Raw genomic sequence first — 24442 nt, 5'->3', positions numbered from 1 at the left:
GAGTCTGTTTTTTGTTTCTTGAAATTATTACTCGAATATTCATTACGTCGTCTTTTAAAAGAGCCATCGGAGTCGCGCTGTTTATTAGGTTTACGTGTACTGAGTCGGAAAGCAGTTTTTATTATAAATTTGCTAAATGCGTCAAACGTTGGGAGAGTGTTATCGTCTTCGTACGTTTCGTCCCATTTGTCTCTAATTTCTGTTGGTAATTTAAGTTCTAATAATCTTACTATAAATGCGTCAGTTGGGTTTTGCTTTTAATGATTTTAAATCATTTAAGTGTTGTCGAGCATCATCTATGAATTTAGTGAGATTTTCATTAGTCGGGGTTGATATTGAATTAAGATTTAAAAAAGCGTCATAATGTTTAAAAACTAAAGCGCGCTCTTTCTGATAAGTTTCTGTTAAAAGGTCCCAGGCCTGTGTATAGTTTTCTGCACTTGCATCCAAAAGCGCGAGCTTGTTTGCAGCAGAACCAGTTAAACATCCGCGAAGGTATAAAAACTTATTAAGATCATCTAAATCTTTACGTTCGTCGATCAGTGTCTTAAATGTATTTTTAAAAGAAAGCCAATTTTCAAAGTTGCCATCGAATTTTGGTAAATCCGTGGTAGGGAGCTTAGTAAGTCGTTGAGTCTCGAGTGTTCGATTAAGAGTCGAAGCGTTAATTGCAGTTTGAATAGTGGCATTGAGAACATCTTGATTGGGAATTTTTATTTTAGTTGCAAGATTGTAATAAATTTTGCGAATTCCGTCCGCGAGTTCTATTTCTGGGTCCTCAGGTTTGTTCACTTCTAATTCGTCGATACTGGCATCGTACTGATCGAACATTTTTCGAGTTTAGGAAAACGTAAAGAAGCAGTCTGAATGTCTGTGGTCTTTGCTGTTAATTCATCGTTCAATGCGGTAATTTTAGCAGTTAATAGAACACGTGTTTGTTCTAAAGTCATTTTGTTTTAGTCATTTTGCGATAAATTTATATGATAATAATAGTAATAATAAATAACAATAATAAATATCAATTGATAATTAATTATCTTATTTCTGTAATAAATAGATCACTTACAGTAATCAATTGATTTGAGAAACAATTTAAATAATTAATTATAATTAAATATTAAATAATTTGAGAATTGATAATTAATTATTCTGTTGCACAACAATTAATCACCGGACAATGATCAATTAATTGTGAATTGTCGACTAATTAATTAAATTAAGTTATACGTAAATAATTAAAATAATAACGTAAATAAATATTTGAATGATAACCAATTGCACTAGTTGACCGATGAATTGATTGCCAAGTGACAATCGATTAGTCAGCCAAAGTCAAACAATTAATTAAATTACAAATAAATAAGTTGGATATATTATCAAATGATTAAATAATATATTAATTAATATTATAAATGATTTAGTGTTAAAGACTTATCTTATTTGTATTGAAGTCCAACGATGCTGGCAGCAGCTGGGTGGTATAGTGACTGGATCTTCGGAACGTCTTGCTCGTCTTCGCAAATCAGGGCTCGTGTACACTTCAAACCTCACAGGAGGCACCAAATGTTTTGTCGAAAACTATCCAATGCGGATAATTCCCGTAATTGTTTTAAATTATACGATAAAGTTGGGATTAGGAAATTAAATAAATATACTTGGATTTTTTGGGGAACAATTTAGAAGAATTTATTTGTCCCCAAAGGAGGAAAACCCAGCTAGGCTGGGAAAAAACCTCCTTGATGAAATTATACAAGTAAATTGTGTATGTGTAAGTGTGAATGTGTAAAATTACGTTGCAATAACGCAATAGGGGTGAGCTCAACCGCCTTAGATAGAAGATTATCGATAATTTGAATTAGACAAGTCCCAAGGTGGGAGCTAGTAATATCTAATCACTTTGAACTATCTCAGAGTGAGATCTATTAATGTTCAATTGTCTCAAGGTGAGAGCAAATAATATTCAATTGATAACAGAATGTTAGTCAATTGAGTTTGATGTTTTTAGTGTAGAAATTAGTCAAATGATTTGAAGTTGGAATTTAATTATTTATAAGCTAAATTAAATAAGATCGTAATTAAATATCAATAACTAATTTAATGTAATTAATTGTTAATATCACGCGTCAATTATGGATTGACTAAAGCCGCGTGGCTGATGCAATCCTTTGTTAACGGTGGCGCGTAATGGCCGCGTGGCGTCACTAAATAAATTTACTTGATTTTATTTATGTTAATTCACTGAACTATTAAACTGATTTAAATGAATTGAGAATTTAAAGTATAATTGAAGCTAATATAATTATTTATATTTAATGAATAATTTTAATATTTAAATGAAAGTGAGATGTAAGTAAGAAATATCAGAATTGATTCGCACAGAGTAGTCGTACTAGTACAAAAGTCCAAGCACAACTGTTGCAGCCGGCCACGTGAGCCGGCTTCTCTACCGCTAACCAAGGCGCGCATGGGCGACGGCCATAGCGTGATACGATTATTCCCGAGTTGTAACGATTAAGCCCGAAGGTGCAATTCTTCTTATAAGTATGTGACTAGGTTCTTTTCCTAGCGGTTAAACAAAGAAATGATTTCTTAAATACAAAGAAATTTTTATAAATACTGAGAAATCCTTCTATCAGTGCATGAGTGCACATTTTTTGTTTATTTGAGTCTATAATTGTTTAAATGATTTACATAGTTATGTTAATTATTCAATATAATTTTTCATTTTACCAATCCCCCTCTTATATCAATTTTAAAATTTAATTTATTTACTGGCCCGCGAGTGTACATTAATTGTTTATTTGATACTAAATTAAAATTTTCGAAATGAATACCTTTACACCGATTAAAATTTTCTTAATGAATAAATGATTTTCACATCTAATTTTCTATCTTTTTACCTTTTCACTGATATCAATCTTAAGCATTACTTAATTCATTTGTCTACGACTGCATATTCACTGTTAACCTAATTTACAAATTTTTTAAATAAATATATAGAAGAACTTTTGACTATATTTTTTCATTTCACTATCTATCTATCTAAGTGAACATCTACTGTTAATCGAGTTGAAAAATTTATTCAATAAATAAATATTTTTAAATGCAATTCTTCATTTCATCAGCTGTACATTCACAAAAATTCCTTAAATTAAATTTTCTTTTCGCCAACGTACATCTTCATTGCTGATTTTACTTAATAATTTTTTCATGATAATTATTCATACAATTTAATTGTTTCTCTTCTCACATAGGAAAATATTAACTTATTTGTTATTAAACATTTTTCAGTAGACTTACGGTTCAAGCTCCACAAGTTTTGCAAACGATAATCTTCATATGCTTCGACGACAGTGCGTCTTCGATACCGATCAATCCCGCATTAATATTGGTTACATCTGGTGACCTGAAAAAAGAAGGAATGTTAATATTTTGATTCTTTTATAATTTAGCTATATTAAAAAAGATTTTACCTGTCTCTATCGCGTTCAGGGCATTCATTAATTTTTTTTTTACTCATTTCTTTCACCTTTTACATTTTTTGTTAGTTAATAATTATTTTATTACTGTCGTTTGAATAATTACGTAAGTTCAAACAATATTCACAGCATTTTTAATTCTGATCTCTTAGCTACTCCTTCTTTATTTGTTGTAAAACACATAATTCGATGCATTTGAGAGTGCTTAACGATGAAAAAAAAATTTTTTTCTTTGAGCACAGGTTGATGGCGAAGGCGGATGATTAATTCAATTTGACGACAGTAGCTGTCCACTTGGTGACATATGTTTATAATCTTTGTATTAGCATCCTCTAACTCAAGAGCACTGATTTTGTAAAAATTTTCGCGGACCCCTCCCGACAGCTGCTATGTAACTTATCATGTTAGGCTGATTTTATAAGATTTTCTTTGCAGTTGACATCACTTCAGCCATAAGTTACTTTTTGAAATTTATCCTTACAGTATCTTGGGGTATTATCTTATACTCGAGCTCGTTAAAAATCGTGAAGTGGAATTACTGAGATGTATTTGGTATCCTTCTTAGCATATCCTAGTTGAACTAATTTTTTTCATTAATTCCAACGTAAGTGAGCCAGTGCGTTGAACTTGTTTCGATTAAAATATTTTGCTGTTACAGGCTTACAATATTTGTTTGTTTGTTCCTTCTCTTCAAAATCTGCAATTTAGATGAACAATTAGCCTTTGATAAAAATTGAATCAAGCAAATTTAAAAACTAAATGTAACATCTAATAGAAACTAAAAAATTCTCAGATTTCAATTTTTTACTATTAGTTAGTTAATATTGTGTTTATTTGCTTCGACAATCATACAAATTAATTTACACTTGCTACATTTACACTCCAACAATACTATTATTAGCTGTAACCGCCATTCTACAAAAAAATGTAACCTCCTTTAAGATTGCTGATTTTATAAAAAATAAGTTCAATTTTTCTAAAACCAGCATAATTGAAGATATTAATTAATATAAATTCCATCATTAATTTTGAGAACTTACTTTCTATAATAGTAGACATACACCATAAACAAAACCGTACACTGCCGCTATTAATCTATATTTCACATAAAAATTTACTTCGAGTAATAAATTATTTTTAAAAAGTATTGTGCTATTAAAAGCACATTTAATTTATTTGTAAAAGTGAGAATAATTGCTTTCAACAGACTCAATTACAAATAAGAACCCATAAGATATTTGAAGGTTACGTTATGTGTGTTTTGTGGACCGCACTCTTTCTTCTAACTTCATACGTTTCTGTTGGTTCACTCTTCACTCTCTTATCTATGATGGCGCGCGTGTTGTACAAAAAGTATGTCCGCGGTATATTTGAAATATAAGTTCGTTTTTCTAACTACAGCTCTTGACATTACTGATGAAAAGTTGCCTATTCAATTTTCTATTATCATTAACTATTAGTTATAAATAATAAAACTGCATTTATTGCAGACAAAGAATCAAGTACCTAATCTCTACTAATAGCAACTTCAACTGTTAAAAAAATTAATTTCATATTGCTTTTCTGTACATTTACTTCTACATAATTTTATTTATTATTATATTACCCTTTACCAGAATTACAGCCGATTTTTAATCTTTGTAGTCATCAAAATAATAATTTACATAATTTTTATACTTAACATTATTGTAACATTCTTAGTCAATTTCATGTTTTTGAAGATGATGCATCAAAATAACTATCTAAAAATATGTGTCCCCACTCAACTCAAATTCTACAATATAATCAAAATCTCCAGCCTATTACTTTGATTATTTTCGAAATCAACACATTAAAATTAAAATTACCGTTAATTTTATGTCTCACTTCAATAGTACTCAAAAAATTTATTTGATAAAATTTTTATTAGAATGGAGAATAATTTTTTTGCAAAAAATGTCAAACATTTTCATTTAGATCTCCTAGCAATAATTATTCTCGATTAAAGGTTTATTATTGAATATTAAATTTTTTCGATACTTATAAATCTTAAAAGTTCACTGATTGATAAATCTCGTGCTTGTTGTCATAAATCTGTCTTCAATACTGGTTTAGTTATGGAAAATGTCTTAAAAATAAAACAAACAATTATTACATCAAAAAATGAGCTTAAGTTATCAATTAATCTTATAGTCTCTAAATATTACTTACCTTTACCCTGTGGCTATAATTATAAACTCTATGATTATCACACTTACTGTCAGGAACCTCTTTGTTATCTTTGTAGATGAGCTTCAAGTTTTATAGGACTTCACCAATCAAAATAATCGCAGAATCTAAAATTTTTATTTTTCCTTTTATTATAATGATTTTAACCAAGACTAATTAATACCAATTTCTAAAAATCAAGAATAAGTAATAATCAATCTTTTTTACATATTTATTTTTAACTCTTTTAATAAGTATCTCTAATTGAAAAAAAAAACCTGAAAAAAATTACTGATAAAAGATTAGATTAAGAATTATGCACGAAATGTTTTCATTGCTGCTAAGCCACAAACATTATTTTAAAACAAATATAAATAAGAACAAATAAATGTTTTTGTTTCTAAACTGTAGATAATAGTTATCAAAATAATAATATTATTGAAAATTAAAATGATAGATGCTTTCTTTGCAAAAACTTAAAAGTATCGTGGAGGGTAGTAATGAGGTGGAAAACCGTATGGTGAGTTGTAAGGCATAGATGGGTACTGAGGGAGTTGTGAGATCGGGTACTGTGGAGCTGGTGGCATAGAAAACTGAGAAACGGGTGGGAAAGGAAACTGAGGAACTGGGGCCATGTGATACTGAGGAACCGATGCCATACTATAATTAGGATGCACAGGGTAGTACTGAGGATAGTTCAAGTAGGGAGGAACATATTGAGTCAACGAAAGTTGCGGAGAAGGTTCACCTTCACGCTTGCTCTCATTGCTTGAACTACTTGACGTAATTACTTGTAGACTTTTATCAACAGTCTTTTGACTTTTGCAAATTTCTTCTGTTTGTCGCTGTTTTTGTGTAATAGTCTTCATTTTTAAGGTCTCGGACATATTTTTATTAAAAAGCCTCAGAGTTTTAATAGTCCTGTTTGATAAATTTAGTCCTTGAAAGCCATTACTAGGACCATTTGACTGAGAAACTCGAGGATTCTTTGAAACCTGACCAACTGGAGGCTTTTGTGAAAACGATGCATTTGGTGCTTTCTCGTGAGGTTGTCGAGGATCTCCTCCTTGCCCTTGTTGCAACGGTCCTTGCCCCTGTGGCTGTGGAGGATAATCTCCTTGCCCTTGTGGCAACGGTCCTTGACCCTGTGGCTGTGGAGGATGATCTCCTTGCCCTTGTGGCAACGGTCCTTGCCCCTGTGGCTGTGCAGGATGATCTCCTTGCCCTTGTGGCACCGTTCCTTGCCCCTGTGGCTGTGCAGGATGATCTCCTTGCCCTTGTGGCAACGGTCCTTGCCCCTGTGGCTGTGCAGGATGATCTCCTGCCCTTGTGGCAACGGTCCTTGCCCCTGTGGCTGTGCAGGATGATTTCCTTGCCCTTGTGGCAACGGTCCTTGCCCCTGTGGCTGTGCAAGATGATCTCCTTGTCCTTGTAGCAACGGTACTTGTCCTTGGAGCATCGGTACATAACCTCCTTCACCCTGTGGTACTTGCCTTTGTGGCAATGGTGGAAGTAGCACTTGTCCGGGTAGCGGTGGTGGATTGCCTCCCTGATTCTGTTGCAGCGGCGCATTTGGTGCTTGGCTAGTGTTCCCTCGTGGAGACCTCCTTACTACTTTATCATGCAGTCTAGGAGCACGTACTTGACGTTTCCCACGCCCTTAAACGAAATTGAAAATTATTATTGAAGAAAATTTTTGTTTTAAAGTAAAGAATATTAATTTAATTACCTTTCCCTTTTTTATTATAGGGATTTATTGGTACACTTGTATCAAAACGAGCAGGTTACTGTAAAGGAAAATAATAATTATTATTATTTTTTTCTTAAATAGATGGTACTTATAATTTCAATATTGATATGATTGACAAAAATACAATTGTTATTATTATTATTATTATTATTATTAAATTTTTAATATTTAAAAGTAAAATTGTAATTATTTTCGTATTAATTTTTATTCTTTACTTTTCAAATCAATTTTGCGTTCATCAGTATCTTTATTATTGTTGTTATTATTAATTTGTTCATTTAATTTATTATGTGACCGATAATGTCAAATATGTAAGGTTATTTCTTGGAAGAGATATACGGCATTTTTAATTAGTATGTTACATATTTTGTTAACATTTTCATAATGAAATATTATGAGATAGTCAATTTCAATGATACGAATAACAAAAAATAATTTTATAATAAAAGTAATTGTCAAAAGGAATAAATGGTAACTACGAGTAATTAAAATAATAGATAAAGTTTCTATCACGTAGAGGAGAACGTATTTCTGATCTACGAATAATTATTTACATTTTTATAGATTTTTATCAACTTTAACATCCAAGTAAAAGCCAACATTTATTTTTATGATCTGTATGAATATTATTTTTTTTAATTTTTTTTAATAATTTTTATTTCCGATCTAAACGTTTTTCTTTGTAAATTGATATTCTCATTTATTGGAAAATTATTTTTTTTGTATGCTAAATTCATGATTAAAGTTATGATTATTAAATTTTAATAGAAACGTTAACTATTATAATTATTTTACCGTCGTTGAAATATTAATTTTATTTGCCATTTTAGATTATTTTACAATAAATTTTATTTCTATTCACTAAGTCTGTAGTATTTTCACACCTTACAATGAAAATGAGGTTATGTATTAGACAAAAATATGTTGTGCCTAAATTTTATAATATAATACGCTATATAAATTTTTACTTACCAAATAATCAATAAATCAACAATGCAACAACAATGTTGCAAATTATAAAAAATGTGCGGATAATTAATATAAATAATTCTGATAAACGACGTTGCTGTTAGCAGTCCAAAAATGGTTGTCTAATTCTGATTTCTGGTACAACAACAGAGCTAAGTCACTTGACCACCAGGGGGATACACAAAAAAAACTATTTTCTCGTATGAATAAAAAAAAAATTATATCATTAAAAAAAAGAGATTGATATGAATAATGTAAATAATTGAATAATACTGAAATTGAGAGACATCTGGTAATTTTTAAAATTTTTTTAACAAATAAATTATAGCAAGAAAATTTTATTTAAAAATTTCATCTTGAGAAGCTCTCAAGAATTATAAATGAGATTTTTACATTAAAAAATATTTACATTAATTTAAAAAAAATGTGACTGCCATTTAAATTTTTGGGTAATAAGAGGAAATGAAACTTATTGAAAATATTTCAGGAAATATGTTAATAACTTATAGCGAACCCGAACAATTTGTATTTTTGAGACGGATAAAATTTTCTGGAAATTTTGTTTCCAGTGATTCCTGTTAGTGCTAGTTCTTTTGCGATTGCACTTGACAATTTTTTTATAATTTAGGTCTGACTAAAAAAAATAACGAATAGTTACCGTCACCTGCATTATAATAGCTGTAAAAGAACGCAGTATCTTGGTTTATAGTCAGTTTAATATATACAGTACAAAAATTATAATTACATTGAAAATTATAGTATTGCAAAATATATACTGTAAAAAATTTTCAAAGTGAATGCGGAGTGATTTGAGAGCAAATGCAGAGTGGATAATTTTTAGTTGATTGGACTCCGACAGAAATAGCTATCACTCCGAGACAGATTTAATTTATATATAAATGAATATATATTGATATGTATTGAATATATTCATAATAGAATTGACGGAGTTAATTTATTTCTTTTATTAAATAGAAATTAAGAAATAGTCGAAGCTTATTTAAAAATTAAAAAATAAATTTTTAGATTTTTAAAAATACAATTGTCTACAAAATTTTTAATTTCAATATAAATTACAATTTTAAAAACATTTTTATACTGACGAAAAATTTTTTTTAGAAATTTTTTCCAATTTTTAAAGGCAAAAAAGCTATCGAAATCTTTATTTTTTCCTTTTGAGATATTTTTTGTTATAAATGCGCCGTAAAAACAAGCAGAATAAAAAAAAATGATAAAAAATGTTAATTTTTCACCCTTGTTATGGCCTAAAATGGGATTAATTCCACTTGTAAATAATAATCGGAATTTCTTTTAAGAGAGCAAAAAAATTTTTTTCTAAACACAAAAATTTCTTTTTTTTACTTTAATTTGTTCACAATATAGACTTTTTTCGAAATTTAAATTTTCTTTGAGATTTGATTTTTTTTTAAGTTTTCTATACTGACAAAAAAGTGATATTGGAAAATTTTTCTTAATTTTGAATTTTTCTAAAAATTTCAATGTTTTACAAAATTTTAATTTTTTTGAAAATCAGACTTTTTCTCATTCAGTTCTTTTTCTTTAAGAATTCGATCTTTTTGTGTAATTTTCTATACTGAAAAGAAAATAATTTTTTTTTTTTCAATTTGAATTCCTTATTATATATGGGGTATTATATGCCAAATCGACCACTTTTGAACTGAACCCCTTTAGATTGAGCTGAAACTTTATCATTCTTTTCTACCCTTCGAAAAACATTTTTAAGAATTTTTGTCCAACCCAATAAAAGTTTTGAATTTCCCAAAAAAGTGGCTTTTTTATTTTCAAATAGCCATAACTTTTTTAGACATTGACCTTGGGGTACTTTTTTTTTTTAATTTTTGTTTTTGAATGAATTTTTCGAAAAAATACACAAAAAAAATTTAAATATGGTCAATTCTATAAAATAATAATTTTTTTTTTTTTACAAAATCGTTATTTTTTCAAAGTTGACAACTTTTTTTTTCTCAAAAAAAACTTTAATCAATTTGACAACTATTCCCGTTCATCCCGGGCAGGGCCAAATTTTTTGTTTTTTTTATTTAATTGAAAGACGTCTAAAAAAAAGACGTTTCATAAAAAAAAAAGTCCTTGAGAAACGACAGAAATCACTAGCAGCTATGGCTGAAGCAAAAAAAAAAAAAGCAAAAAAAAAAATCCTCAGCAAATTGGTACTCGGATAGTTGATGTGGATGAACTGATGGATAATTTAATTTGTTGTTTTTGTAAAAAAGATATATTATTAAAAAATATTGTGAAAAAAACAAAGTTCGGATTAAGTTCAGTTTTTTGTATTAAATGTGAAAATTGCTCTACATTAACTAACGTGAAGACCAGTAAAAAACACATCACCCAAAGATGATACAAAACACAGTGATCTCAATACAAAAATTGTGTTAGGTAAGTTCAAGTTTAAAAAAAAATTAATATAAAATAATCAAAAAAATTAATATATTTTTTGCAAACTTTGATTATAAAAAAAAAAAAATGATTGTATTATAAAAAAAACTATAAATATGAGCATAATAATTTAATAACATTATTGCAGGTGCAGTACACGCTGGAGTTGGATATACTTGTCTAAGTAAAATTTTGGCTTGCGCTGATATACCAATGATATCGCAAGCTCTGTATAAAAGGTATGAACGAGAAGTAGAGACTGTCATAGAAGAGGTTGCCAAAGAGAGTTGCAAGCGAGCTGCGGGGAAGAACGTAGTTTGATACTTGAAAAAATCGAAAAACTATGCGAAGAACTGTAAGACATTTATCGAATTTTTAGTTATATTTATTTTGATTGCTGATAAATATAATAAATCATGCGAATCTGTTAATGCCGTACTACTCTGATTAAAAAAAGTGTTGAGACAAAGAAAAAATTATTGAGAAGTATTAGTTTACTCAGCAATCCAATAAGTACTTTTCAATACTTTTTCCTTCGGGTTAATACGTTCTTTTTATTCAGGGTACTACTACCATAATAATTAATAGTAAATAATTGTAATAATAATCATTTTTATAAAAATAATAATAATTATGGCTATAATTAGATGAATTCTGTTTGAGTATTAATTTACTGAAAAATTGTAAATATATAAGAAATTGTAAATATTTTTAATTTCGACGAATTATACCACGATTAATGTTAGTATTTTTCAGACTTGATAATTGTAAATAAGTGAAACATTTGTAAAAAATTTTTATTTTGACTTTAATTAATTTCAGGAAGTTGAGTGATTGATTTAGGCTTATAAGCTACAATAGTAATTAATTAAAATTATTAAAATATTTAATTAATTAAGTAATTCAATTAAAAATTTTATAAAAATATTATTTTATTATTATTTTTATTATGAAAATGACTATTATTGTTTTATTATCCAGATTTTGGGGATTATGATATAAATACCGAGTTTTACATCGATGTTTAAATCAATAAAACATATGAACAAAAATTCAGCGACTATTAATTTATTTATTAAGATTACCTAATAAAATAACTTTATATTTCTTTTGTTAGGCCCGAAGAAATTTCACAAGAAATTTATAAAGAGTACTTTTATCTTAAAGCTGCTGTAACAGCTGACGTCTCAGCTAAATAACCTATGATGACTTGAAAAACATTTTCACTGAAAAGAGTGAAGCTGGATTAAGTAATTTTTTGTCTGAAAAAGTCAACAATAAGCCTAGATTAACTAATAGAAAAAAAATAATTGACAATATTGTTTTGTTTTTTCAGAAAAACAAGTAATATAATTTTTGTGTTAATGTATTAACTGATTTTAAATTTAAGTATTTTATTATTTCATCTGACTATTATTTTTATAAGTTATGAAAGATTAATATATATTATTTTATTAAAATTGTTAACATTTTGAATTTTTAATAAATATAAAAAAAATACTTATTTTCATAAAATAATCATTGTTTTTTTTTTTTTTAATAAATAAAATTAATAACTGTAATGTTACACCGTACGTAAATTAAACTTTTCAAATTTGTCCGCGCATGCGCGTCTCATACTTCTTTCGCGGCTCACAAAACTTGCGCTGTTGCCACAACTTTATTAACGTATCCCCTCCACGGCTAAAGTCTGGTAAATTTTTCATTACTTATTAATAAATATCTCTGAAACTGTGTAGTAATTATCAATAAATTTTTTTTTTTTAATTGTTTAATTGTTAGTTAACGTTGCTTTAGTTTTTTAAAAAGATCCTAAGAAATAAAAATGTTTGTAGGTAAACTTTTCGATATCCCGTATACAACAATGTATAAGAGCGTTCAAAACTCAAACTTTGAAATTGAATATCTCTGAAACTAGATGGTCAAAAATTCTCGAATTGCGACAATCGATGCAGAATTATATAAATATTAATCTGTCAAAGTTTAAAAAAAATCCTAAGAAAACGACTCTGGCGAGGGTACTACCTTAATTCAATTATTTTAAAATATCTCATCATACTTGGTTCCTACAGCACCCGGGGAAAAAGATTTAGATCTGACCAGATATAATTATATCTGGTCAGATCTATTAATATCTGATCAGATATGGGATTGGAGATATAATCAGATCTAGTCATATCTGATCAGATCTAAACAGATATAGTCATATCTGATCAGATCTAAACAGATATAACTATATCTGAGTTGAAAAATACATCAGATATGATCAGATCTAGTCATATCTGATCAGATCTAAACAGACATAACTATATCTGAGTTGATAAATACATTAGACATGATCAGATCTAGTCATATCTGATCAGATCTAAACAGATATAACTATATCTGAGTGGAAAAATACATCAGACATAATCAGATCTAGTCATATCTGATCAGATCTCAACAGATATCACTATATCTGGGTTGAAAAATACATCAGACATAAACAGATTTTATTATATCTGACCAGATATATTTGTTAACTATTAATAAATACTTATAAACTATTTTAATAAAATTACTTTCCTCCCAAATATATATTTATTGAATGTTAAAAGATTTTTATTAGAATTTAATAAATTAAATAATTGTTTTCAAATAAATTAATTTGTTAATAGTTAATAAATCTTTCTATCAGCGTATATTGATAATTAATAATTTGCAAATTTGATAAAAAACTTTGTTCATTACGCATCGATCATGGACACGATTCACATTACTTGTAGTTACTACAAACTCTACTCTTCAAGTGAGCCTCGTTGGTAAACAGGTAAAGAATTAGTCTTTTAAGCATCAGGTCCCTGGTTCGGTTCCCGCGCACGCCGATTTTTTTTTTTTTTATTTATGGAAATAATTCTATATAATTATATAGGGTCATTTTTCGTATATAATTATGTATGAGTATATATAATTACATATAATCTTGTTTACCCGGGCAATTTAAAGATCTAGCCAGATCTGATTATATCTGGTCAGATAGAGACAATTTAAAGATCTGGTCATATCTGCTAAGGCAGATCTAGCCAGATCTGTTTATATATGGCCAGATCTAATCCATTTTTCCCGGGAAACTTTTTCAACCTATCTGTTGCATTTTCATTCGTAATTTATCTCTAGACTGGTCACCCGTATAACGTGACTCGCTACAGTCCGAGCGAGAAACTAAAAAAGAGGTGACCAGTCTAGGATTATAATAGACTAGCTGTTCTTTGTCTCCTTCGTGGGGTAATATCGTATTGTATTTTTAAATTCGAATTCAAGTTTTAACTGAAAAATTTTCTTGATTAACTTGCAGAGATAAAAATATCATTAAAACTCGCATTCATTATTTATTCATGGAATTATTGTGGTTAATACTTTTCATAATTTTTAATGTTCCCGTATTATTTTAATATTCCAGTAAATTTTTTTTTAAAAAATAAAAAAAAAAATGAGGAAAATGGTTGACCCTAAAGACCATCCCTGCAACCTCCCGCCAATTCTATACTTAAACGCTTGAAATTGCACTTATGATGTTTTTGAGCTCGTCGAGCTCATAAACACAATTTGTGTAGTATTTTGAGCTCTCCGAGCTCAAAAAATAGCTTTTGTATGCTTTTGAGCTCTTCGAGTTCGAAATTTTGATAAAACAATATTTTTTAAATTTTCAAATCGCAATAACTTTTGAATGAATGATCCGATTTTCACTCGGTTGGCGACATTCGACGCAGTTTTTAAAGTTTCATAAAAAATTTTAAGTTTCATAAAAATGAATTTATATCGACAGAGTGGAAAAATTCGGAGTTAATCCGAAAAAACGCTTTTTTCGGTTTTCGTCAACGATAACTCACGAACGAATTAACCGATCTTGACCGGACTGGCGGCGATCGACGTAGTTTTTTTATATTAAGAGCTAGTTAGTTTTTGAAATTGATCGGTAAAGCCATTTAAAAGTTATTCCAAAAAAACCGCGTTTGAAAAATTTTTTTTTGTAGTTTTTTTTACGATTTCTCAAAATCTACCAGTCCGAATTGTTCCAAAGTATATACAAAATCTAAATTTGGGCAAACCCTTTTGAATGACACCAACCGCGATCAAATCGGTCAAGCCGTTCAAAAGTTATAAGAGGTTCACATACATCCACACACACATACATAAATACAGACACCATCGCGGGAATAGTCAGGGAAGCTTCCTGTGACCTTCAAACGTCGAGATCTGATGAAAACTCGATTTTTGCAAAACGGGGTGAAAACAATAACTTCCCGATTTTTGAAAATCTTCGATTTTTAGCGGGAAGTTAAAAATAGGAAAACAGTCGACCCCAAAGGCCATCCCTGCAACTTCCCGCTAATTCCATATCTAAGGGCTCAAAATTGTACTTCGACCTCAAAAATATAATGAATATATTATTTTGAGCTCTCCGAGCTAAAAGAGTAAGCTGTTATTTAGAATTTTCAAACTGCAATAACTTCTGAATGAGTGAATCGATTTTCACGCGGTTTGCAGCGTTCTACGTGGTTTTTCCAATTCTATGTTATGCTTATGAACATAAACTGATTAAATAAAAAATTTTTGAGAAATTTGAAAAATTCACTTTTTCCAAATTTTTTTGACAACGATAACTCACGATCCAATCAACTGATTTTTACGTTTTTGTCGGCGATCGACGTAGTTTGCTGGGCTCTGATAATTATTTTATTTCATCAATAACGATCCAAAAAGGAATGTCGAAGTTATGTAAGAAAAACACTTCTTTCCAAATTTTTCGTTTTCGATAATTCCCGAATGAATCAACCGATTTTGACGGGACTGGTGGCAATCGACGCGATTTTTTAAGTTTAAGAACGGATTAGTTTTTAAAAATGATCGATGAAGCCGCTCAAAAGATATTTCGAAAAAATCATTTTTGAAATACTTTATTTTTTTAATTTCTCAAAATCTACCGAACGAAATTAATTAGAATTTCCACGAAATTTAAAGGTAATGATCTGCTTTGGATCGCCACTTATCTTGATCCGTTTGGTTAAGCCGTTTAAAGGTTATGAGAGATTTACACACACACACACACACACACACACACACACACACACACACACACACACACACATGCAGTCGCATGGATACCATCGAGGGAATAGTTAGGACAGCTTTGTAGGACCTCAAAACGTTGAGATCTGATGATAACCCGATTTTTGCAAAACGGAGTAAAACCAATAACTTCTAGAATTAAAAAAAATTTTCAATTTTCCTTCGGCGGAAAGTTAAAAAAGTAATTATCCATTTGAAGAAAAAATTTTTAATAAAAAATCAAGTATCGAACGATTAAATTAAATTTTTTGATTGAAAATTTTTTAATTTTATTTGAAGTACACATAATTTCAAGTATTCCGAATATTCCTGCCGGTTTATAATTGAATTTATTATATAAATTTTATATGAAATTTATAATTTATATTTTTTACGAATGATGACGAAAATAGTAGCCAAGTTTTAATGGCATTTCCGCTGAAATTTCCGCATTTAGGCCGGAAGTGCACAAACAAAGCTCCTGTTAAAAATTCTATAAAAATCAAATAAATCGTCTTAACCCACAGTATCTCAGAAAATTCCCGAACACAACTCTTGTTAAAAGTAAAACTCAAAATTCCGATTTTGAAAGGTTTCTGATGGAAATTGAATTTTGACATACCCTAATATATATATATTTATATTTAGAGTTGTTGTAAATAGTCAATTGCTGTAATTGTAAAATTCACAGTGAACTACTAAGATATGCTGGGAAAGGTTGTGAGACCGAGAGAGATAGAAAAACGAGCGATGGACAAGAGAAATAGGTGAGGGGGGGGGATAGAGGCGTTTCGTGTAGGCAATGACACACACTCGTCAGCTAGGCCTTTATATCATTGCTACGGCCTAATTTCGCCTGTGGAGTAGGAGATGAAAATTTCTATATATCTAAACAGGTATGTGAGAACCGTGATGTTTGCTCCATCTAACATGTTAGAGCCAAACTACCACAGAACTCCCCTCTTGAGAAACAAAGTTGTAATTAGCGATTTGTGCATCTTATGGGTTCTTCTAATTATCTACGATTCTGAGAGAAGCAACCTCAACAAAAGGAGCACAAAACAAGGCCCAGATACATCTAAGTCGATAATCAGTGCCAGAGGACATACATGCCCGAAGAAAGGAAATGAAATCTGGCAGACAGAGGTACGCATCATTATGCAGTTAAAAAAACTGCAGATGTGTTGTTTATTCGTGATTGGAACTCGTTAAGGTCACCGTTATTGCATAACTGTAAGTAGTGAATTCAAACAATTTCAAGATTCATAGTAAACTACTAAAAGATGCTAGAAAACGTTGTGAAAGCGACAAAGACAATAGAAATGGAGGACAAAGAAAATTTTTGAGGGGAAAGGCGTTTCGTGTAGGCAATGACACACACTCGTCAACTAGGCCTTTATGTCATTGCTACGGCCCAGTACGCCTATGAAGATGGAGATGAAAATTTTTATACATTAAAACAGGTATGAATAGGAGCACATGTGAGAGGTAAGATAATCGCTTCATCGAGCATATTGGAGTTGACCTACCACATATATAACTCTCGCTATTCCCTTGTAGCAGTTAAATTGGTTTATAGATGATTTCTACATGAAAACAGAAATATTTCTATCTAGTTTCAAATCTATAGACGGTACAGAACAAAAATAATCGTTTTTCATCATAAACGCTACAACAATTTACGTTTAAAAGTCCAATTATTATGAAAAATGTCTTAAATTTTTTAGTGTAAATGTATAGTAATACATCCGTTATTTATGAAGTTAATTCCATGATGAACTTCTAAACAAAATTCATGATTAAAATATCCGTAGATAAGATATAGAATTTTGATTACTTATCGTTTGGTCCAACATTAAGACATACGAGGAAATTGTACTAATTGATTCTGAGAAATTATTTGAAAAAGATGCTTTCGCATCGCTGCAGCATCTTTAGAATAATTTATCGTACATGGATTCCCATCTAATGCAATAGTAGTAGCGTATGCAGCAGCATACACTCCACACGTACTACCGTCAGGTTGTCGAGTTACAACTTTGAAAAATATTTCCTTTCGTTTATATTGTTGTGGATATCGAACCTGTAGGTATCTTTTTTCCGGGTTAGACAACAGATTTAAATTATTTCGGTTCAAGCTATCATAAATAGCTACTTGACGACCATTATAATGTAAACAACACCAATGCTGATTATCTGCCTGTCCACCTATGATCACTAAATCATTGTCTGAAGTTGATTGCTGAAAAGGGTTTGCAGCAGTTATTGGTAAATCTATTGTAAAATTTCTGTTTTCTATCATTAGTAAAAAGCGAGAAATTGTAAGATCATCCAAAAAACTGCCTGTAGTTAAAATATTATTTTTATATTGTTCAAGCGGTCGATTTAATACTACGGTTCGATAATTGTTTATAAGCTCCTCATCATGATCGTTCGTTGACGCATCAACTGGAACAGTTGAAACACTACTGGACTGATGTGCTATTGGGGTATCTTTATTAGCTTCTGCCAGATTCTTTTTAGCTCTTGCTGCGATAGTAAATGGAGCCTCGCGAATAGGCAAGCTACGTGATAATCTACTATCAACGATTTCATCGATAAGAGCAGAATAGTAAAACCTGTGAAGCTTCATCTTCATTTTTTCCAACCAAAAATTTTCATCTTTATGAATTATTTCAGCAATTTTTAAATCATTAGGCGTATAAACCGCAAAGTAGCAAAATTGCTTGTTAGTAACATAAAGTTGACCTTGAATTATGGAGAATATTGGATGTTTAGTGTTGATTTTATTGGATGCTGTCTTAGCAAACAAATTTTTCATATCTTTATGACTGTGTAAAGTGGCATTGATGTTAGTTTGCTCATCATCCGAAACACTAACAATAATAACAATAGAATCGTTATTAACAAGGCCTTGCACATAAGTAAAAGGTTTCAGCATAATGAGAAACAACAATACCGCAAGGTACAATTTTTTTACCGATTTGCGTTTCCAAAAGCTGGAGAGCTTTCAGTCTCTGATCTTCCATTGTCAGCAATACATCTTCATGAAACAAGAAAGGATTACATATATCATTGATGACAGATCTACATGAAGTTGTTTCCCGCATTCCACATATTTTTCCAAACAGGTGAGAAGGAATCATATCTTTTTCATAACCGTGTGGTTCACTGAATGGATGATTTCTTGTCTCAGTTTCAAGTGTCGTTCGATTTTTTTGACGATTACGAAGCTTTTCATGATGAGCTTCTTTGTATTGCTCATAGTTACTAGGATCTGTTTCACTTAGATCAGGTTGAGTTGCATTGGGGCCATAATCTTTATCGGGTCCGCAATGTCTGCTTCGACTCTTTTTCATTTGTTTTGAGACTTCCCGGCACTTAGTATTTATAATTTTTTGATAATTACGCTCTTTCTCTAGTTTTTCAATTCTTTCGGGAACGATTTTTCTGCAAAACTTATAAAATCTCGATAAATGACATCCTGAAGTCATCTGGTCTAGAGTACCCATGTAAACTCTGTCCTGAAATTCATCGGCACCACCATACTGAATTCTTTTTCCAGACAAATACTTCGCTAAAATGCCATGATATTGCTCAATTATATTTGTATTGAGGAAGTGTAATAAATGTACAGAATTTTGACTCAGATCAGTGACTATTTTCTCAACACGGGCAAACAAACCATATTGTTTTATTTTTATCAAATGATTCGGTTTGGATGTATCACAAGACCATTCACGAGGACACTTTTCATGGTTGCCAAAAACATGATGCGGAGCAAGCAGAATATTTTCCCTCAATACTTCTGTGTTTTGTTCGAAAATTTTCATTTTTTCATCTATTGAGAGGCTTTCAGGATCAAGATCTTTTCTTAAACGTTCAATGTCAGCAGTTACAATTTGACGAATTCTTAAACCACTGAACTTAATTCTTTTTTGTACAGCAGCAGGAACTCGTCGACTTGGAACACGAATTTTTGAAGCTTCTCTTAGTTTATTACCGATGCTACGAAAAATATGGAAAGAACATTTAATTCTATCCACTTCAATACCGAAAGCCTTATAAGGGTCAGAATCTCGTACTGCTTTTAATGTAGCACTGTCATCATCAGAAACCATAGTTTTGTAAATCAATCCATGAAGTTTTAAGCTACGATTGAATAGTACAGCAGTTGCATGCGGTTCCATGCTTGAAGAGCTTTTCTTCCGATCGTAATTCATAAAGCACTTATGAGGTGGTGGCTCTATTTTTCTATTTTCATGATAACGACACGTGTAACAGTATTTATTTAATACTTCAATATCAATTATTTTTCCAGTAGCACATCCAATTACTGCAACTGAAGCTCCTAGGGCATCGTGTTTGCCTCCACGATAACTTCTTTTATCATAGAAACCATCACTTATAACTTTGATAAAAGGAGTCCCGTTCGAGGTAACATCGCCATTTTTTATAGCAATTTTGGCTTCTTCCAATGCATTTCCTCAGCAACAACGTTCTTAAGAGGTTCCACTATTTTCTTTCGATGCTTTTCATACGTTTCATTTGTAATATATGGTATGTCAAACACTGCTAAAACAGTTTGAAATGCTGCGAAAGTATTTGCAGAACCAATCACACTTATCGAAGCAGTCTCATTGATATTAAATTTGGTCTCTGGCTTTAATGGATTTGTATAAAATTTAGTTATCATTTTGCACTCGAGACATTTCCAGGACAGTAAAGTATTTAAACCAATATCTAACTTAGCAAAACAATGAAAGTTTTCTCCACGACGAACGCAATGAGCCATATGATTCTTAGCATGACCCAACTTAGTGAACTCCTTTATGAAATAGCCGATATCAACTATTCGACAACCTGTAATGATAGATGAAATATCAGTAGGTTTTTCAATAGGAGATGAGTCAGCGAGAATTTGGCCGTCGTTATTAGCATCAATTTGATTTTCATGTGAGACATTGTCATTGTTTCCAGGATTTTCTACTTCTGGTTCCAAATCACTATTATGCGGTGAATCAACAACTGAATTCGATGGCGTGGAACTGGAGTCATAATCATGTATATTTTGTGACTCATGAGCTCTTGATGAAACAGATGATTTAGAATACATTTCATCATCGGAATCTGCAAGTGCTAATTCATCGAAAGCTGCAGACTCATGATCACTCAAGTTCGCCATTTCCTCAGATAATTCATTACTAATATCACTAGTAACGCTAATATCAGAGAGACTTCTAGCTTCACCGTTTGGTAAAGTTTCATTGCAAGTCTCAGATGTATCATCTTCAGAATCTGAACAATCATGACGATTTTTTTCTTTTAATGGCTCAAAATTTACTTGGTTTGTATTAACTACTTTGGAATGAGTTAAACCACTGATACTTTCGGTATGACCAGATAAATCTTCGTCGTTTTTGTGAACTAAACCAAGTTCGGAATCATCGAGACCCGCAGGATTTCGAATACTCCCTTCTTCTGATTTCTCAGAATATACTTGGTTAGTATGAAGTATAGTGTGATGAATTAAACTGTTATCACTTATATTACAATTATCTGAAAGTTCACTATATTCATGCAATAAATCAAGTTTGGATTCATCAAGATCATTACAATCTTGACTACTCCGTTCTTCTGATTTCTCAGAGTATACTTGATTGTTATCAATTGAACTATGATTAATTAAACTACTATCACTTATATCGAGAATAAGAACTTTTTTTGCATGCAATAAACCAAGTTTGGATTCATCGAGACCTGCAGGATTTCGACTACTCCCTTCTTCTGATTTCTCAGAATATACTTGGGTAGAGTTGCATAGATAACTCGCCGATTCAGGAGTTACTATGTGACCTACAGAAATATTATTACTTAATTTACTTAAACTATTATTACAAAATAAAATTTTACTTTCTTCGATATCCTTTTGGTCCATTCCCTCATGTTGATCATCCACGCCATCCGGTTCCAAAATGAAATAATCTTGCACTATTTCTATTTCCATTTCTTCATCTCTTGCTGTTGAATCCTTTGTCGCCTCCATTTCTTCACGTATCCTTTTCCGTCTAATAAGAATTGAAAGCTTTAATTAGATAGTTGAAATGTTACAAATTATAATTTAAGAAAATAATCCCAAAAAGGCATAAAACATAACTATCATTTTTTCCTTTAGAAAAGATATATAAAAAGTATTAAGTAACCGTTGATTATCACCAAACTTCATCAGACCCATCTATAAAAAAAGTTTGGAAAATCCAAAAATGCACGCCTCATAACGCTCATTCACTTTTTAAGAAAAAAATTAATTGTGTAATTGATTAAAAAAAAAAATTATAATTAAATAATTTCTTACAGAGTATTTTTCATTTTTTTTTAAATATCGGCGCCGTTTTTTCTTGTCATATGCGCACGCAGTCTAAAAAAATCGAGCTTCATCAAGTGGCGCCATAGTTTTCACGTGACAAGTAACTAAAGTTCGTTTGGCTTTGTACGGTTGTATCGTAGTGAATTTTAATAAAAATTCAATTAAAAAAAAAATACGTAAGCTAGGTCTCTGGTATGAAATACGGACCCAGTTAATCGAATTCTTAAACTAATAAAAAAGGTCCGGTCTTGAAATATCAATTTGTTCGGGAGTAATCGTCGATACATCCAAAGTGGGATGACATCCGGACGTCCACGTAAAATTTTTTTCAAAATAGCAACATGAAATGATTTTAGAAAGTAAAAGATGGTTTAATTTAAGTGTTTTTCGGTGTAAATCTACTTATATTATTGAATAAGTGTAATATGGTTGTGATAGAGGCATTTAAAGATCACAAAATTGCTTGAGCTTGACCAGTCGAGTATAAAGCATAACCTCACGCGCTTCGCGCTATGAGGCGTGCAATACGTAATATATTTTAGTAAAGTAAATAAATAATAGCCATACAATAAAATTATAAATAAATGACTAGGTGTCCATACAAAAAATCATAAACCAATTATAAATATCTGAAGTTATGACAAAAGTAAAACAATTTTAACTAATTTTCTACACACTGAAGAAACACATTTTCTTCAAAATGGTGTTCTTGATTCAGGATTTCGGTTTTTGAATCTAGTAAACTTTTCTATCAGTGCAGAATTATACTAAATATTTTTTCTTTGTATAAAATCGACATCTATTAATTAATTTATAAAGCAAATAATTGTAAGACTATTATTAATTTAATTTACTAATATGTGTTATGAATGTTGAAGATGTGCCTGATGAAGTTTGGTGACAACCAACGAAACCCTGTGCTAACCAACGCAACCGTTTTCCTAATTTTTTTTTTCAAATGGCGATAACTTTTTAAAAATGTAACTTATTGGAAAGTCATTTTTTTTTTTCAAAATTTCTATTTTTAATGTACTTCTCGAACAAAAAATAGAAAAAAATTATTTGAACCTATCTTAACCATTATTTTTTAGATTTTGGAAAAAAATAAATTTCTTGACGATGACCATTCTTGATTTTTTTTTGTTTTTATTATATGAAATTTTGACGTTTTCTGGCAATCCTCAAATTTTTTCAGATCGGTGTTCTCCTGATTTCTATTTTTTTTTCAATTAAAAAAAAAATTTTTTTTATTTTTTTTTCTCATAAAACCTTTTTTAAAATTTTTGTGAGTCCGAAGAGAACTTCGAAATTAAAAAAAAAAAAAAAATACAAACAAGAATTGAAAGTAGTAATCATCAAAAAAATTAATTACTTTTTGAAAAATAATGATAAAAAATAAAAAGGAGCTTCAATTATTTTGTTATAATTTCTTTTCAAAAAGCCGTTTGAAAAATAACAAAAAAAAAAAAGTTTTTTTCCGTCCATTTTTTAACAATTGTCTTTTAAAAGACGGGCATTTAAGACAACATATTTAATAATTTTTCACTTCTTCATGTAGTTTATAAAAAAAAAATAATTTAAACTTCCTTTTATGTGTTATTTTAATTTTTGGAAAAAAAAAATAATTTTTTCGATGATCATTACTTTCAATTTTTGTTTTTATATATATTTTTTTTTTTTTTCGAATCAAAGTGTTCTCTTCGGAATTGTAAAAATTCGAAAAAAAGATGTTATAAGAAAAAGAACTAAGAAAAAAATTTTTTTTTGATTGAAAAAAAAAATAGAAATCAAAAGAACACTGATCCGAAAAAATTTGAGAATTGCCAGAAGACGCCAAAATATCATGTAATAAAAATAAAAAAAAATTAAAAAGTGATAATCGTCGAGAAATTTTGTTTTTTTTTTCAAAAATCTAAAAAATAATAGTTAAGATAGGTTCAAATAAATTTTTTGTATTTTTTGTTCGTAAAATACATGTAAAAAACATGACTTGGCGTGAAATGCCCCATAAACTTACACTTAGCATGGGTTGAATTATTTGAAACTGTATTCCTCAACAAAGGTAAATAATTATTTCAAAATTAAATGTCGGTGACATTGCAATAGGATAAGTTATGAAATTATAATTTTAATACTCTTACAATGATGCGTTTTTTATAGTTCACAGAACTTTCAAAATTTATT

At 30.0% G+C, this 24442-nt stretch overlaps 1 protein-coding gene and 1 long non-coding RNA gene across 2 annotated transcripts; one reads left to right on the top strand and one right to left on the bottom strand.

Moving 5' to 3' along the window:
* Positions 1 to 6142: 6142 nt before the first annotated feature.
* On the bottom strand, positions 6143 to 6535 carry LOC123265240 (metacaspase-1-like). The gene has a single exon (XM_044728943.1). It carries the CDS (start codon positions 6533 to 6535, stop codon positions 6143 to 6145), a length of 393 nt encoding a protein of 130 aa, XP_044584878.1.
* Positions 6536 to 10470: 3935 nt separating this feature from the next.
* On the top strand, positions 10471 to 10988 carry LOC123269399. The gene is made up of 2 exons (XR_006510395.1): positions 10471 to 10803; positions 10952 to 10988. It is a non-coding gene; the product is annotated as an uncharacterized LOC123269399 (long non-coding RNA).
* Positions 10989 to 24442: the final 13454 nt, after the last annotated feature.

Source organism: Cotesia glomerata, linkage group LG1 (genome assembly GCF_020080835.1).
Source record: "Cotesia glomerata isolate CgM1 linkage group LG1, MPM_Cglom_v2.3, whole genome shotgun sequence".
NCBI classification, from domain to species: Eukaryota; Metazoa; Arthropoda; class Insecta; order Hymenoptera; family Braconidae; genus Cotesia; species Cotesia glomerata.
The sequence above is the reverse complement of the archived record's forward strand: the minus strand, read 5'-3'. Positions and strand labels throughout refer to the sequence as shown.